This window comes from Poecile atricapillus, chromosome 14 (genome assembly GCF_030490865.1).
Source record: "Poecile atricapillus isolate bPoeAtr1 chromosome 14, bPoeAtr1.hap1, whole genome shotgun sequence".
Classification (NCBI taxonomy): domain Eukaryota; kingdom Metazoa; phylum Chordata; class Aves; order Passeriformes; family Paridae; genus Poecile; species Poecile atricapillus.
The window spans coordinates 7974169-7992879 of NC_081262.1; the positions used below are offsets into that span (position 1 = coordinate 7974169).

The 18711-nt window shown below is 34.9% G+C and overlaps 1 protein-coding gene across 3 annotated transcripts in view; it reads right to left on the reverse strand.

The window, feature by feature from the left end:
• SNX29 (sorting nexin 29) overlaps positions 1–18711 on the reverse strand; it is a 97679-nt gene that overhangs the window by 21470 nt on the left and 57498 nt on the right. For all 3 annotated transcript variants that reach the window (XM_058849897.1, XM_058849900.1, XM_058849898.1), the window contains exon 20: positions 5119–5258. In XM_058849897.1, the coding sequence (XP_058705880.1) occupies positions 5119–5258 (140 nt within the window). The remainder of the gene's footprint in view (positions 1–5118; positions 5259–18711) is intronic.

Genomic DNA, 18711 nt, shown 5'->3' on the forward strand with positions numbered 1-18711 from the left:
ACATGTCTCATAACTTTACCTTCTAAGAGGGTGGAAGCATTTTACAAAATAAGAAAGAGGTAGGAACAGAGATTTTTTTTTTTTTTTTTTTACTACAATTTAACTTGGTGACTCAAAGACAACTGACACAAAACACCTAAGAACACAACTTCTGCTATCAAATATGCTGCCAGTAATGTCACCCAGGGGTAATGGAGACAACATAGTTTTTGAAAATTACAATCCTCTAATCATCACGAAGAACTGATGACTCCTTTGGTGTTCAAAGACATCCTGCAGACAACAGAACCTGCTGATGATTTACTGAGCAGCTTCCCTGCTTTTGTTAAAGCATCTATTTGAGCAGCTCCCACAAGGGAGTAAATGCCCAGCTTTGCAGCTCAGCAGAACATAAAATTGTTATTTAAAAACCAGTGTAGCATGTACCTGTGGCCTACAATATGAGATAAAAAAGTACTTAGCACAGCAACCTGTGAAAATATTCACCAAATTGTGGTTATACCATTCTTGCATGTATTTTTATCCAAACATTTGCACTGCCAATGCAAAAGAACCAGCAAAGTGGCTGTATTCCTGCTGAATAGCTCTGCATAGCTACCAAGTGCAGTAGCTTCCGTGTTGTAGAAGCTTCCCATGTTCAGACTTTGTTTTGCTCACAGGTAACAAACACTGTGGGAGCAGCTGGAGTTTTGCCAACCCTTCTTTGTGCAGGGTGGGTGTAAAACGCAGCTCGAGTTAAGATTATCCTCGAGCTTCGCAGACAATTTGAGGTTGGAAGGCACCAAGGTTGGTGGAGATCCCCACAAGGCTGCCCAGGGCTGTGTCCTGCCAAATCCAAGCATGGAGTGTCAGTAACCTCTGGGCAAACTGCTAGAGGGTTCCACCTTCCTCAGTGGAAAAAAAGGGGGTTTTACTGTTTTTCCTGCATTTCAGTTTGTGCCCATTATGAGGACTATGGAAAGAAAATCTCTTTTAAAATATGAGGGCAATTGATACAGAAACCACAGAGACAGAAAAATGGACCATCACAGCATTTTAGAATTCCTTTTTCCAACTTTTTACAGCTTTTAGCTTCTTACATACTTGAAATCATACCATCTACATGATGATTTATATTGGAAGACTCAGTTACATGGTCCAAAGAATTGTGATTCTTGTTGCCAAAGATTCCTCCTGGTTTTATATATATTTATGAAGAGCTAAGGGTGTGAGATAATTTTTCATATTGATAAAAATGTGATTAAAACACAACTGTACTTGTCATAACCAGCTTTGTTTATCCATAATGAACCAATTGTAAGTGCAAATAAATGTTCATTTTAGTAAGTATTAGCAGAAAGGCCTTCACCAGCTAGCAGATGTAGCAATCTAATTCAGCAGTGCCAATTCTTGATTTAGATTCTGCTCCACATGGACTGGAAAATTTCTCTTGTGATGACAATTTTACTACTACAAATAATTTTTTATTCAGCATTTAAGCAGACAAATTAGCAGAGCCAGAATCTATTTCTTACATTAAGACATGAAAGTAGACTATAAGGGAAACTCTTTGGCCAATCCTGTGACTGAGCTAACACAGTATCAAAACTGAAAAAGATACAAACTGAGATTACAAGTGGTAGAGACTGATGAAAGAAAAAATACATCAATGACAGTTCACAGCAGAAGGATTTAGAACAAGAGACATTTCCACGAATCACCACTAGCATTTGATACCATAATGGGAAGAAATGTAGCAAAGTCATTCACATTATTGTACTGCAAACTGTTAGCTGAGTTTCAAAATAAAAGCAACTCCTTCCTCTGTAAGAGTGCCAGGCTATTTCATACAGATCAATTTAAATGTTTTGCCTCATCAGATCTGCACCTGATTGTATGGAACCACTGCACTTGAAAGGGAGGAATTCCCAAACCAAAAGAACAAACTCACAATAAAAATTTTAGGCAATATTCAGTAACAGTGGATTCAGTCTTAGATATATTAATCTTACGTTCTGTTCATCATAATCATATTACAGGACCACAGTCAGGTCTTAAAACTGACCCTGTAATTTCTATCTATAGGATGCCTAATCAGACATAACTTCTATGGGATTTTTCATTTGTACACTGAAGCCTGATCATGTAATTTTGCCATGAGAAGAAACCCTTTAGACCAGATAATTTTCATTTTTTTAAATTTTATTTCATTGCTTCCTAATAGACAGATCCAATGCTCTTGAGATTTTTCATGCATATCAAGATAATATTTTCCCCAGAGTGAGGTATCACTACTGTCTACAGCACAATCCTAGGACTAATACCTCAATGTTTTGTAATTACTCTTTCACTGATAAAGATGCAACTAACTGTACATACATTTGTGCTACAGAGGCAAAATTAAATATATCAGAATTTTTGTATGTATTTACAGTGTTTTATAGGAAAATATTATTAAACCTAACAGAAGAATTGCAGCTACAGTACAAAGGTTACAACTGATTACTGTAATAAACAATTCACAGACTCCAAGATACTTAAGGTCTCCTGTTGATGAAGCTCAAAATCCATTACAGAAGGATAATACTGGGGAAGTTGGCAATCAGAAGTGGAACTGAAATGCATTTTCTTTCAGGTGCTTCTTAAATCACCAGCAGTGCCAGGTCATGACTCTCAGATAATAAAGGCCACAGAGAGTTCAAATGATAGCCTAGAAATGATGGCACTTTCAGACACTGATAGAAGGAGCACATTCTAGAAAAGTTCTTTTTATTAATTTAATGCTGCTGCTGTATCTGCAGAAGAGTCTGAAATATCAGTAGTAAAATGCATTAAAAAACTATTTGGTTTGCTGCCATAGATGAGCAATATAGTTATTTTGCTCAACAGCTGAATTTTTCCAGAATCCCACTAGTATTCCCAGAGAGAACCATCTAGCCAAGAGAGAATGCTGATACATTTTTTATATAAAAAAATATTCTCAGAAACAATTCACAGATATATGTAGGAACAGAATCTCTGCCATAATGTCCAGGTAACACAGAACATTCCAGTCCATTGTCTCATGCAATGTGTTATGAATTATGAAGTTATGAATTATGAAATTGCTGAATTTAAAAATAAACTCTAAAAATAAACATGTTTTTTGCCACCTGTGGCACACCCACACCAGGGTTAGCACCAGTGCAGTGCATCACAGGGGTGTTTAGGAATGAGTGATAAATGATGCTGGCCAATTTCCTTCAGCAAATCTCTCTTTAGAGATAACTGCATTATTTTGTATCACAATGCTTCACTAACTAAATTGTACCCCTATAATATTGGAACTTCAACGTGTTGCCTTCTCAATAAAACTTTACTCTTTCTGTGAAATTAATTGAATCTCTCCTTACATTACATTTATTAGAATAAACAGGGTTGGAGGGTTTTATAACAGGGAAATGGTGTTCGCTTCGACTTGTGCAGCAGTGGTAGAACCCATTACATGGACTGTGATTTTCATCTTGTCCTGTGCAGATCCCCATACCTGGAACTTCTTTTAATAAACAGAAACGTGAGATCTAAATTCTACTTACACACTTAGAAAAGACTAAGTATTAGAAAGTCATTGTTTAGGGCTGAGTAGTAAGAAGACGCTTTTTCTCCCTTCTTGTTTTAGACATAAGTGGCCAGGAGATTATAAATAAACAAATCTTGAAATGACATTTCTCAGAACCAAAAAATAGTGTAATAAATTACTTCTGTAACAATAGTGTATTAAGACTTTTTAAAAAAACACAGGATTATAATTGCATTTACAATTACATTTTACAATTGCAAATATATTTTGTATTTGCCTCCTCTTCTTTAAAATACAAAACTAACTACAACATAAAGGATAACTTCTTTAAAATGACTCAACAAAAATCTACACATGGGCCCCTCAACTGGAACTTTAAACCATTTCCATCTTTACAACCCTTAGTCAAATTCTAGACATTAAGTTCTTAGGGAGCAAAAGGCAAGTCTCTTAAGTTTTCCCCACAAAGATCACCATTTATAACATCATCAGCAAGATGTCTCATCAAATTGATTTCAAATCCACAGAAAAATCAGAAACTCATGAATGCCCCGAAATGCATCTTGGCATTCTTCCACTCCTCTATTACATTTTCTAATAAATAGAGCTTTCTTGAAATGCAATTTCAACTTGAAAATCTGACACACTCTGCAAAAGACCAGGCAATAATACAACTGTGCTGTGATGAAACATATTCATTTGAAATTGGTCTTGGAGCTGCAAATGAATCCACCCATGGATTTACAGGCATAGATGTACAATCCCTGTGCAGAGGCTTGTGGAAAGCAAATTTCACACGAGGACTTACTGTAAACTAGTGTTCCATCTATACATAATTTGTGCAGGTGTAGTAATGAAAAACCATTGCACTGAAAAATTACTAGTGAAAGAACATGACTTTCAAAAATAAATTTACACTAGTATTATTTCCTAAATAGTTTTAAATATCATTACAAATACATAAAGAAGTAAGTTGAAAAGGAAAAGGGACAGTTTTACAAGATTATATCCCTTGTGTGATGGTATATGAAAGGGTTTGAGGTGCTTAACTGACAACTATTAAGTTATTTCTAGACATATTCAACTTTAATGAAATCAAAACATGCATCAGCAGACTGCAAAATTCAGCTAAAAAAAGTTCAACAACTTGACGTTTTAGTTTGGTTAGTAAGGGCCCTAACAGTGTTCTACCCTCATCCCCCCAAAAAAGATTAAAAAAATAATACAAACCCCACACAAGCAAAAACAAAACAGAACTAAAGAAGACCAAATGAAAGAAATTGAAAATACCTAATGTTTGAAGAGCATGTATGGACGCAGATTTTAAAGTCGCTTAGATATTTCTGAAAGCTTTGCACTGTGATTTTTATCCAAAATCACCATTTAAATAAACAAAAAAATTATCTTTATGTCATATATTCCTTTAAATATAACAAAAGCACCTGCAGTCTGAACAGAAGCCGTGTATTTAAAAAAAACCACTGTTTTAAAGATTTTGGAGATGCTGGCATTATATTTTAAATTAATCTGTGATAAAAAAAAAACCTTAATATTTTCTTAAGTACTTGACAGATACTTACAGAAAAAAGGGCATCAGCTGAATAAGTGTCTCTTTTTTGGGATTGGCTGTGAATTCTGGCACAGTTTGAATAATTTTGTTCATTACATTCCTTAGGTAATTTTGTAGCTGCTTGCGTCGCTCTTCTACAAACTTTGCATCCTAAAAATAGAGAGGAAAAAATATAAATGGCATAAAGAATACGTTTCTCAACTTCATAATGTAACTAAACAGTCCTGGTAAGCATAAAAATTGATCTTTTGATGATCTCTGTTATTATGGCTATATAAATATGTTGGCAATATGCAAAAACCCCTTGACTGTCCTCAGAGATAAAGGAAAACCATGAATCCTAATAAAACCTGTTTCACAAAAACATCCACTGACAGGATGTCAGATCCTCTCCCTGGCAGAATCTGTCTTTTCTGGACCATAAACCACTGCAGTCTTAGAGAGGCACAGCAGAACAGCAGCACAGAGGCTGTGGCATAACAACTTAGGCATTTTTTTTGAGATCCAGAATTACCAGTCTTTGCAGGAGGAAATGCTGACATACTCCCACAATGCCTCCCCAGTTCCTACTTTTCAGATGTTGGGTACAAAAACTCCAGAATGTATTTGTTGAACATTTTTATGTTATTAAAATATTATTTTGTGATGACATCTTAATATAGTAGATTTTTTAAATATTATATCACAACTCTCATTAAAATGTTTTACTGAAGTTTCTGTAGCATTTTAGATCCAGGACTTTATACTATGTTGGTCCAAATAAATAGAATAGTTCTATAAACTCCACATTCTGCTGATGGAATTAGATATTAAAGTTTATCACAACCAGCAAGACATCATGCATGCCATAACTTACACATAGTTTAAACCTTTTTCCTTTGAGGGATCACAATTACAGTGGACTGCAATCTAAAGGTGACCCATTTTCCAGGAACAGGGAGCTCCAACAGGTTTACAGTGACATCAGGTGCTGGATGCTTTATGCTCCAGCCAGAGTGTTCTGTCTCAGGAATGCTGGCACTGCTCACCTGGTTTAAATGTCACAGTATGTTCTTTAGGCACAAAGCCAAACCTATTATTAGACAACTACAGCTCTCAAAAACAACCATTATCTGAAAGATGTGTCTATCTAACCTGCATTATTTATGTCTGTAGGAAAAGGCATTGAAATTAATTCTTGTTTCTTGAGGGGGAAAAAAAAAAAACCAACCCGCCAACAAAACACCATAAATACATTTGACAACACTGAATAAATTCATTGTATGGAAAAGGTTCAGCCCATGCTGCCATGCATGGGGATGCAAATCTGAAGGTTATTGCTTCCCTAGATAGAACACAACAACACCATCAAAGCAGGGATGCTCCTTCGAGTTCAGGAGGAATTTGCTGTAGCATTCCTAGAACCTGCACTGACATTTTGTTCTGTTCTTCCCTCTCATTAGAAGTTACAAGGAACAGGAATATTTTTAGGAATAACAAATCAGACATAATTGTAGGGACATAATAGAAAGAATTAGAAAGAATAAAAAGAATAGTATGAAATTGTTGAAGACTTCCATACTTACAGACTTCAAAAACTTAAGCAGTGCTTACATTGCTTAATTAAATTCATGAAATTACAAACTATATACAGTTATTTTATTTTTGTTTTCTACATATGAACTTGCACAGATGTCCAGTCCTATTTCAACATTCCAGTTCTATATTAATACATTTCATTCAATGTAGTAATGTAATGCCAAAATTAATTAATGTATTCATTAATCAAATAAATTAATTCAATCAAGATCTAACCGAAAATAAAAAACCCCTACATATTATATACTTTGCTATTTAATTTTTATCAGGCACATGTTTTTTCAGCAACATACACACTCTCCACACACCAGTTGTGTTGCAGGTTATTTGAAACTCATCCTTGATTAAACCAACAAAGCTGCAGTGTTGGAACTCCCCCCAAACTCCTCTGCAGGGTCACCTGCCCAGTTCCCACAGCTGAGAGCAGCTGCTGCTGGGACAGAGCAGAGCAGAGCTTGCTCCCTGCCCCACCACAGGACAAATGTGTGGTACTGAAGCCTATACAAGCTGGTGGGAACATTAAAGTGAACATTTTAATTCATGATAACACATTATTACCATAAAATGGGACTATAATAATAAATAAATGCACTGTTCAATGCTAATTAAACAATTGACACCTGTGTTACTATTTTTTTTTTTCTTTTCACTAAGATTTTTGTTCCCACTGGATTCCCTGGTGAGGCTCAACCTTGTGTTCCCCTCTTTCCTCTCCAAGGATTTAAAGTACCACATCATCCCACTGGAGGGACACTTATTTGCTGCCACCAGCTGCGTGAGGCAGAAGACAAGACAGGGAGGCATGGGTGATGTCTGGGAAGAAGAAAAGGTTTGTGGAAGAGCTTTGGTTCTGGAAGCTTTAGCCACATGGGCAGAGATGAGGAAAATCCTGTTTTGGTCCATGAGCCACTTCCAGTGTGGGACAACCTCAGCTCAGAGCCCTTCCCAAGAACTGCCCTGCCCTCACTGCCCTTCCTTCGTTCTACCTTCATCTCTACTGTCAGTTATGTTTTCAAGCCCACAAGAAAACCTCCATTTTTAAATACCACATTCAGCAACTTTTTCAGTCCTGAAGATTTTTTCGGTCACAAATCTTCAAAAACAGTATTTTCAGTGAAATAATTTCAATTATGTTTAAGTTTTCTCTTAAGCAGAAGCTGCATTCCTACAGTATGACTTCTGCATTGCAAATGTATTTAAATAAAAACATCTTTCACAGGAAGGACTTCTGTTATACACAGGAGCCAAATGCTGAATGTAGATACTTTCTATCCCTTAGGTTACTCTAAAGAGTCTCCTTGACTACAGAAAATAATGGCACAAAGGACTTTTCTAATTAAGACTGCTGGAACATGCACTTTTTGCTGTTTACAGCTGATCACATTAGTGCTTATAATGTGGCCATTTTTCTGCCATTTGTCTAAAAAAAAGGCAGAACATCTCAGAAATAAAATCCCAGCCTGAAAACAGTTAAAAATGTTCTTTTATTCTGACATGAATTTGATCTGTAAAACAAACACCAAGCAATCTACCATGAAATTCTGTACCATGTGCTAAGGCTCACTGTCCTCACCAGAAGCAATGTAAACCAAGGTCAAAATGATTCAGCTCCAGGTCTGCACTTTATCATTAAACGTGCGTTTTGCAACAGCAGGTCGGCTACTCAGAGCAATGATTTTAGCACCGAGTTGTTACTGCCAAGCTGTTGCAGTAATAAAGAGTTTTTGTCACAATATAGTAAACAGAACAATTGGTAACAGAAAAACACAACTGGCTCAAAGCCTGGCCAATTTTTTCAGTCTTAAATTATAAAAAGGTACCTATAACCTTCTTTTCATTGGGCACAATTATCCGCAGCAGAAATCTAGATTGTACTTTACATTCCAACTCGTAAACAAACACCTACTTTTATTTACAAGCAAAAAATACAGGGAAATTTTTTTGATTTAGGTTTGTATCAGTGACACCCGCCCCCTACTTTCAGTACATGTCTTTGGTGATTGTATGAGTCGACACAAGCCTACACATTTGCATATGTACTCACACAGAAAACAGCAAAGATCTTCCCCTAAGGTTCAATATACACATTTATGTACACTTGATGTGAATGTACTTTGAGGACAAAGCAATTTTGTTAAAATTACAAATATATACACTTTGCAAAAACCCTTTGCATTTTCACATTATTAAAGGTTGGATTTCATAGTTTCTTTTTTAAGGAAACAAATGCATACAGAGAAAGATAAAGTAACAGTACTTTAAAAAAGACCCACTTTTAAGATTTCACTGAAGTTTTCTAGGCATATTTTCTAAAAAATAAAACTGCTACTGTTTCTGCACTAACTATACAGTGAAAGTAATTTACTAGCCCACAGTTCAAGAGCACACAGTTTTGATTAAGAGACCACAAAATTTCAATTAACAAGCAAAACTCCTTCAGATTACAGAAGCATCAAAACACATCTAGGAAAATATTTTTAATCTGAAATTCATGTCTCCCAAACTGTTGTATGAGATTCTTTTTGACTGATAATTTGCCACATTTCTTCTGTCCATGGCAAAAGGCTAGTATCAAATTACAAATCTCTAACAATTGTAATAGATAATGGAAAAGTTCTAGGCTCTTAATATATATTATATATATATAAAATTATGTTAAGATGTAAAATTAAGAAGCAGAGTCTTGATGTACCATATTTTATGCCATGCTGTTTTGCAGTTTTTCATTACAAGCCAAGTTCATTCCCACTTGCAATTTAAATTGTTTCACACAACTGCTGGTCTTTTATACACACTGCTAGTATGGAACAGATGGTGAAACACTGATATTCTTCATTATTAATGGGACAGCTCACTTAAGATGTATCAAATATTTTCCAGGAGCTTTTGGAAATGCTATGATTGCCACAGTTACCTGCCATGATTTAGGGACAGATAAAACACTTTTAGATTCTGGGCTTGGTGCTGTTGCAATCAACATCAAACTCACTGCTCCTGAGGTTCTAACCATTACTTAGCATTTAACCAACCTCCTGCTGGTAGCACCAGGGAGGAAGAAATAACCCATACAAAACCAAACAACCAAACAGCTGAGGGCTCAATCCAACTCAATTAAGATTAAAGTAAATATGAAATAAAAGGAAATATGGCTTTAGGACTTTAATCAGCCTCTGATACCACACAATGCATCCCATCCTAAATTAAGCTGACAACAGTGCTATTCAAAGTTGAACCTGCAACTGCAGAAATAAACTCAGGTTATTCTAATGTAGCCTAATATTTTCCACCATCTTGGCCAACCAGTCTTAGCAAAATTATCATATCACTTTTTATCTATTTATGAGGCACCAAATGCTAACCTCAAAATGAAGCAGGAAATAAACTGAGATGGGAGCTAATTAAATATTCAATTGCTGATTCATCCTCACTAGTTTGTAATTAAAAGTTATACAGCAAATATTCACAGGCTAACTGTGCTTCAGTAACTATTCAGTAGCTATTCAGTAACTATTCCATCATAAAACTTTTAGGAAGGTACAATTTCCAATCCTAAATATACCAAATGCCACTATATTACACAAAAATCATCTCAAAATTACTGAAACTACATAAGCTTAAAATTTCCATCTTACTTGTATTGCCAGTTTCTGTATGGCAGAACCGGGCCAGCGTTACACAACATAACAAGGGTATACAATACATGAAATTGCCATTTTCCCCATCCCAGCATGAGATTTTTTTGTACATTTATTGTTTAGTGGAACAAACAGGAATTTAAGAGGATGAGATACAAAGAAGAAATCAAGGAACTGTCAGTTTTGAAAAGAAATCTATTTTCCTTTAAACAGAGATTTACTACATAATTGTAATTATTACTCTGTGCTTCTCTACTAAAATAGCTGATGCATTTCCATCTCCAGCTCTGGGTTCATTTCAATGGTACCAGAAAAGTGCTTTCAGATAAAGTAGTTTGAAAAAGGCATTGCTGCAAACCCATCCAGTAGCAGACGCGCTGAGGGTGAGCTACAGTCCTGCAATGCCCTCAGTCAAGCACCAGTTTAATCAAAGCAACATTTTCATCAGTAAATATGCCAACAGAAAAAAGAAAGCTTGAAAATAAATCTAAAATGGATCTCTTTTTAGTGTTGTGCTTAATGCCACTGTTAGAAAAATAACTCAGTAATGTTATGCTAATAAAATCCAGTGTCATCTAAATATTTTGTTATTTAAAGACATATGCCAACCATGTGTTAATTTGTCAACTGGTCAGGAATCAACTGTTAATTAAAAAGCATCAATAAAAAAACTGCAGCAAGACCCCAAGGGCTTATCTCTTGCTCAGCTATTGAATAGGGAAACACTATTTCTGTCTTCTCCTCAGATAAAGTATTAGCAGTCAACCCTATAATTTTATTCAGGAGATTCTGCAAACTACAACACAGCAGTTCATGAAATTGAGATCCATTTTTTCACTAGCCTATATTACAGTAATAACTATCAACAATATTAGTTAAAATGTGTCTCAGTCCAGTGCTTCTCTCCAACACTGCAGTTTTCTTTCTTAATTTCGTTCTTTAATCTGGTTGAAAATACCCTGAAGGCCAATACAGACTCCAAATTTAAAATAACAACAAAATAACCCACCTCAAAACTCTTTAGAAACATGGTACATACAGTGCTTACAATGTACAAGCTTATATATATACAGTAAGCTTACAGTGATGCTTTCCCTTAAAAAAAAAAAAAATATTGAAATAAAAACTTTATTCTCATGTAACAGTCTAGATTCCTCTTTAAAAAAGTTTTGTTCAGATACATTCTGATGGGATGATTCCATTTTCTAAAATATAAATTGAATTAAGGAGGAATATTGATATTAAGCGCCCATAATTTATTATGCCTTCATGCAAAGATATTTTACATGATACAATGAAGAAAACCAGATTTTTCATGCAGGAAGCGCCTTCAGCATTTCACATGATCTGAAGTATTCAATATTCAGTTTTCTTTTAAATAAATAAACACTGAATATCTTTAGTACTAGCAATTGCCCAAAAAGCTGTAGAGCAAGTAAGATTAAAATTTGCCAATATTTATAAAACAATACATTTTGGGAAGGAGAAGAGAGGTGAAATCAAGCACATTGACATGTAAGGAAATGGAAAAATGTGGGTAAAATTTCAAATTCAAAAAAAGAAAGGTTTACTTTTATTTTTGTAATTAGGTGTCCCTGTTAAGATTTCTCTGAAAAGAAGTTTATTAATCCAAGTAACTTGTTAATTTAGCTTCAACATCACAATAAGAAACAAATATAGAAAATTTATTTTTATATTTTCATTTTATACCAGGAGGCTACTAGAATATCTAAATGACGCATGAGTTGTTATAAAACTGCCATATTTTTATCTAGCAGTTGTCCAAGCAGCATGTAAATTACTTTCCTTTTTTTCCCCATAATGTCATGATGCAAAGCAACACCATCTGAACTGTTTCTATGGGCTCTATATTCAATAATTTGTTAGAATAAATTGCTTCTCTTGATTATAGCATTACAAGATAGCAAGAATAAAAACATCTCTTGACAGGCTAAGTTTTGTTTTGTAGACCCTAAATAGTCTGCATTCCTTCTTCCTAAACTTCAACAGCAATTAGCAGGAAAATTTTGTAACTTGAAAAGAAAATTACTCAATTCACTATTTCATTGAAATGGTGCCCTTGAGCACCAAATGAACAGATTAATTCGGTGAGACATTCTGATGGAGATGGAGAAGCACGAGCTGGAGAACTGTTTACCTTTAAATTAAACCCCTGAAAATGAAATATGCTGCTCTGCACTCTTCTCGATTTAACCTTCATGCCGAGTTTCAGGTAACCCAGACATTTCATACCACACAATGGGAAGCATTTACTATAAAGTATTTGTCATATAAAAGCCAACCATTTCCTGCTGACTTATTTCTCTTCTCTTGGATACTGATATGACAAAAAAATGGAAATGAAGAAGAACTGAATGCTCTTTTCTAAGTGCTGTATACATAAAATATCAACTGCAGTCTTATGCAGTAGAAAACCCAGAGGATCTGGACTCAAAATCTGAAATACTCTGTATTCCCCCTTAGTGTGCAGGTGACAGTGCCAGGAAACAGGTGTGCTGTGACTAGAAATCTTAATGACTATGCCAGGAGTCACATTATTTTCATTTCTATTTGTGTGGTACCACAATAAAGTTACATATTTGAAAACCAGATTATATTAATTTAGTCCCAGTTGCTATTTTAAATCTTGAGAATGGAACTTTTTAGCTACAAAGTAACACACTGAACTTACAGGATGAAGTTTCTTTTATGTCTTTAGAATGACACAAAAACTGTTATATTATACAATTATCATATATAGCTATATATGAGACTAATTTCCTTTCCTGGTTTGAACACAATACAAATGAGTCCATTTCTTTTCCTTTTACCCACACTACAGCACAAGCATGTCTGTCAAATATGTATTAGCTACAGTTTTTCCTATAACCCACAAAGCAAAAGACTGTATGAAAATAACTCAATACACTAGTTAAGTCCACTAAGAGCAATGAAAATTAAAATTGTCAACAATACAGAATTTAAGCTTCTATATTACATCATACTTAAGTACTATTAATGAAAGCAATCTTTAACTTCAAATTTTTAATATATAGCTCGAGGATTTTTATTTTCAAAGCTTTACTCCTTTAATAAATGTATCCCAATTCTGAAACATCAGAGAGTCATAATTTTCTATCAACTCTACTTGAAGACATTGGAAATCAAAGCTTTGTACCAAGAAACATTATTTAGCACCCTGTCTCAAGTGCATTAACCACAAGTTTTGCTTTCTTCTCAGCTCCCCCTGACAATTTGACTTTGACAAACTAATCTGATGAAAGTTAGTTTCTATGAGCTCCCAAATCTCCCGGAGGACAAAAGCACATATATCTGTACTTCTGATTCCAATGCAAGCCAAACACTTACTTAAATTTTAGGCTGTATCTTGAATTGTTTTGCTGCATTTGGACAGAAAAATACCCAAATCTAAAATTAAATTACTTCTTTCCCTAAGACTCTTCCTGCACCATCCTCTTTCAAACATTTCATGTCTTCTGTTACTGTCTATGTACTAGTTAAACAGGAATTGTTATACTTCTCATTTTAAAATACATATTTTATGTGGGAGGAGTGTGTGTATTCCTTAAAAACTCTTATTCCTATCATGCTGCTTCTCCTTGCATCCCTTTCCAAGGGGACTTCAGCTCCTTCATCACCTGGTCTAAAGCAGCTTTACAGTCTGTGAATAGACAGGTCCTGCTCACTAAAAATGGCAATCAACTTTTATAGAAGGGAACTGCACGACAGGGGTTACACAGCAATGACACCATGTGAAACCCTTAACAGCAAAAATATTAACTCTCAAACTCTAATCTGAATGGCTTCAAATTTCTTCATATATATTTGTGTATATATATATATACACACAGAAAGCCAGACAACTCTTTACTTGACAGACCTCTTTAAAAACCAATATGCATTGTAAACACAAGAGCAAGCTCTATTCTTTTATTTTACTTGCAATAAAATCTCTATCTTCTCTGCCTTTTAATCCTAAAATAGTTATCCTGAAGCCTATCTTAAACTGTTCACTATCTTCAGCAACAGGCAAACAGACCAAACACTGATAAAAAGCAGCTTTGCTGTTGGGAGCAAAAGAAAAGGAATCCATCTACACCCTGTGAGCAAAGGCAGGATTTCCACTGACATAAATGGAAGAAAGATAGAGCTCCCAGGGAGCAGAATTTGCAGAATCACAAGATACATTCCAGAAGTCAACTTCATATATATCCCAAATCCTGTCTGATGTTGTCATATGCATATTTATGTATATACAAATTGAATCTTTTTAAACACAAGCACATAATATACTTGAACATTTTAAAACAGGGACATTTACAAATTAATTTACAATTTAGGTTAGCCACTGACAGGTGAAAAGTACATGTTCATTTTATTGAACTAACACTTGAGCATGAAACAAGCTATGGCTGGAGATACAGCTCACAGGCTTCAGTTGCATGGGCTAAATATTATGAATTATGTTGCTCTCAACATTTTCTCAGAGACAGAAATTTATTTTAGAGTTCTCTATTGTTCTCCCAATGCATCTGAGAAGTCACAGCAATGTCACTCTTCTGATCTCAGCAAAGTGCTGTGTATTCTTTCCATATGGGGTATCCAGTGCTTTAAAGGAAAGCAAAGGATATCGTGCAGTCAAGTCAGCACTCAGTGCAAAGCTACCTGATTCAATTTCTCCTCACTTAGATAATCAGTGAATTCAGGTCTTTGGTGGAACTAAAGAACCATTTCTATTTTGATATGCCCTCTATTGGGACAAAACTCTTGCAAGAGGATTTTTAATTAGATCTTTACTCAATTACTATAATCTGCCCAATGTACAAGCAGCAACTGGGATTTTAAGAATGCTGCAATATTTAAAAAATTAGACTAGTCAGTCCAGTAAATATTCATGTATTAATATTTAATCATTATTTTGAGAGACACCAACACAACACAACAAAGGTTCAGAAGCCAAATGAAAGCTAAAAGTTATCTTAAATTAAAAAAATGAAATAAAATTTGAATGCAAAAACCTACAGGGAACCCTTTCCAATCAAGTGCTGTGAGTGTATAAAGATGCTCTTCATGACCTTCCCATAAGTGGGCACACTGCAGAGCTGTAGTGCTGCCCCACGGAACCCAGCCTGTCCTGGGCATTCCTGATGGGAAGGCAGCAGTTACAAACAGTGAGAATGGACAGATGAGTTCAAAAGATCCAAAGGACCCAAAGGCTTGCTGAAAGGCAAAAATCTATGCCACAGAAGAAAAATCGGTTTGAAATTACAAATTCAGCTACATAGAAAATACTGAGTAAATCACAAGGCTGATATATGGGGAACAAGTTCTAAAGCTACAAAACCTGAACAGTCCAAATGTTAACAATACAGTTGAAATTTTAAGTTTTAAAGAATTTGATCTGCAGGTTAAAAATAATTAAAATAAATGCTGAGTATATGGCATTTCTCTTATACTTGCAACACAAAGGAACAAATATATTTCTTGTTTTGCTCAAAGCGTTGATGAATTGAAGAAAGAGCTCTTATACTTGCCAGGATTACTCATAAAGAGTTTGACAACTATTTACTATCAGCACTGAAAGATCTTTAGTAGAAGATACACAGCATGGGGACTAGTATATACAAAAATTAATACATGGACTCTTGCAAGCATTATTATTTTCCTTCAGTAAATATCTAACTTAATTCAAAGCAACATTTAAAAAACAAATTATTCTCTTCTCTGCTTTATTTTAGTTCTAACTTACTAAATTCAGATGTTAAACTAATGTGCTGAAAATGAGGTTATCAAGCTGAAAGGCAAATGCACACACTTCTTTGTAATTGTAAAAAAGGTTACTTGTCCAAGTATTCTTTCCTCTTTTCAGTTATTTTTCAACTAATTGGCTTTCTGTATATTAAATTTAGGTTTCCTCAAGCATTAAAGCTAGTTTTTAATCTTACATATATAATTTGTTGATATACCATGAACATGAACTTTTAAGATAAATTGTCCCAACTGAAGGCAAACAAATGAAAGGCAAAAATACATTACAAACAGAATTATCAACATTTATATTTTATTAAAAATAATGGGTTATAATTGTTAAATATTTTCAAATTCCACTGCTAGTTGATGAATATATATAAGATTTGATTTTCTGACTTTTAAAAATCCTCATTCAGCTGAAATTCTGCTTTCTTTTTGCATTTTCCCAATGTCAAATTCAGCAACTTTGCATTTGAACCTGACCTCCCTGACTTCTATTGCAGTAAACAGGAAAAATATGCATGAAAATGAATACTTCTCTGTATTTTATTCTACATTTCTCTCTTCTAGTTAAGTTCCCTCCTCTGAGCTCCAATATTTTGCATAGCAAAGCACTGGACAATATTTTGTCAGTCTGCAGGAGTGATTCCAGGTCATTCTGCAGAATATGGTGTCCTCTTGTGGTCCTGGAGGTTCTCTAAATCTGGGACAGGTAACTGATCACAAAATTCAGTGCTGGGTTCAATTACAGCAAGACCTTTAGATGCCTCTGACATTTACAATAAGCACATTATCTTCATTAGCCCCACAGTACAGAGTGCATTAAAGGGATGCAGTGAATAAACTCAGCCAGGTTCTGACCTGAAGGATATAAAACTATCAATGCCATTTTCCAAAAGCTGTAAATTGATAATTTTTAACCATTTACACATGGAGGACTGGTTTTTACCAGTATCTTATTTGGGCATCTTATAACACTGAGGAGTTGCAAAGGATGTGAAAATCATAGATTAATGTAAGAGATACTTTTATTAGCAGAATTCAGCTACTGAAACTATTCTTTAGGCACCGATTTAAGATTGCATTGATTAATCTAGAAATGGGAAGACAGCCCCAGTTCTATCAAAACCAGCAAAAGTAATATCAGAGAGAAAAAATATTTATTGAAATCTAACTGCATATTTAAATGTAAATGTGCTTTGGTAGCCACTAAATTTAAAAAGCAGTATTGAAAAAAGTAGTATTGGCAATATCTCTTCTATGTTTATTACCAAACACTTCCACGTGTAACATCCTGTACAAATCCTCATCCTAAACTGAAAGTTCTGCAGAATTCCAAGACAGACATTCCCACATGAATTAATTAATTTTATACTGAATTTTTAAACCTTCCGTTTAAACCTTCAACTGTGGAAAGCAGGACCATCTCAGTCAGTCACACAGCACAATTCTTTTCCAAGGACAACTGCACAAAATGCTACAAATTCCAAAGTACATTACATTCTGTGACACACACAGAAAATAGCCCCACTAAAAGGACAAAATTCTGCCTCCATAATGTGCTGTGCAAATAAACTCTTATGTGACAAACTGAGCTTTGCACAGCTCAGGTGAAAGTGTCACTCTGTCCCTTGCCAGGTCACAACCACATCACTGCCCCACATCTCACCACAGGAGTCTTTCAGGAGTGCAAGGGATGGCATCCACTTCTCACCGGAAAGAAAAAACCCTTCTGAGATCTGATAAGTGGCTGTGGGTTTATGCAAGATTAAGGTAGAATTTTGGCTCAAAGCTAAAGCACCGAAAGAATAAGCAATGCAAATTTTTTAATGAGTTGCTCAACTGATAATTTTGTATGCATCAATTGTGCAACTGAAGTTGTAACTCAATTAGTATTTAAAGTAATTAAGGATGAAAGAGTATCAAAAAAAGCTTAAAAGGCTCCTTTTATAATTTACTGAAGTGGCTGATACTCCATCACTTCAAAAAAGGAGAATTAGTTATGTAACAACGAAGAAAATGCCTGGTTTCCATTACAAAACTGTCCACTAAAAATTAAATGAAAAATGCATGACCTAATAGATGGCAAAAAAAGCAGAAAAGCTCTCGTACTTCCATTTCCTCAGTCAGCAGGCAATGAGCTACATTAAATGGACCTCATGCCAACCAAACAGACCTAGGGATTTCATTGATAAATTTCATATGCATTTGTATCACCACCACCCATCCCAGATTATGGGCATCACTGTCATTTCACATGTGCCAAACTTACCTACTCATTCTTACAAAATACCTGGGAAATCATTGGAAGTCAGTTACTATCTTTAAACATCCATACATTCACTGACATCTGAATGCCAGTAAGGAATTTTTAACTTTTTTCTATTTATTTTTGAAAATTTCTATTCATACAAATTAGCAAGGATCATTTTTCTAACGCAGACAAAGGACGATTGCGGCATTTTAATAAAACATGTATTACTGTGGTCTTAAACCAAACAATGACATGAAGATCTGAGTTTTTTAGTCATTATGTCAGCTGTCTTTAGATGACTACACAGATCACTATAGTAGGAGCTTCTTAAATATTTAATACAAGAACTCAGTGATACAAAGGC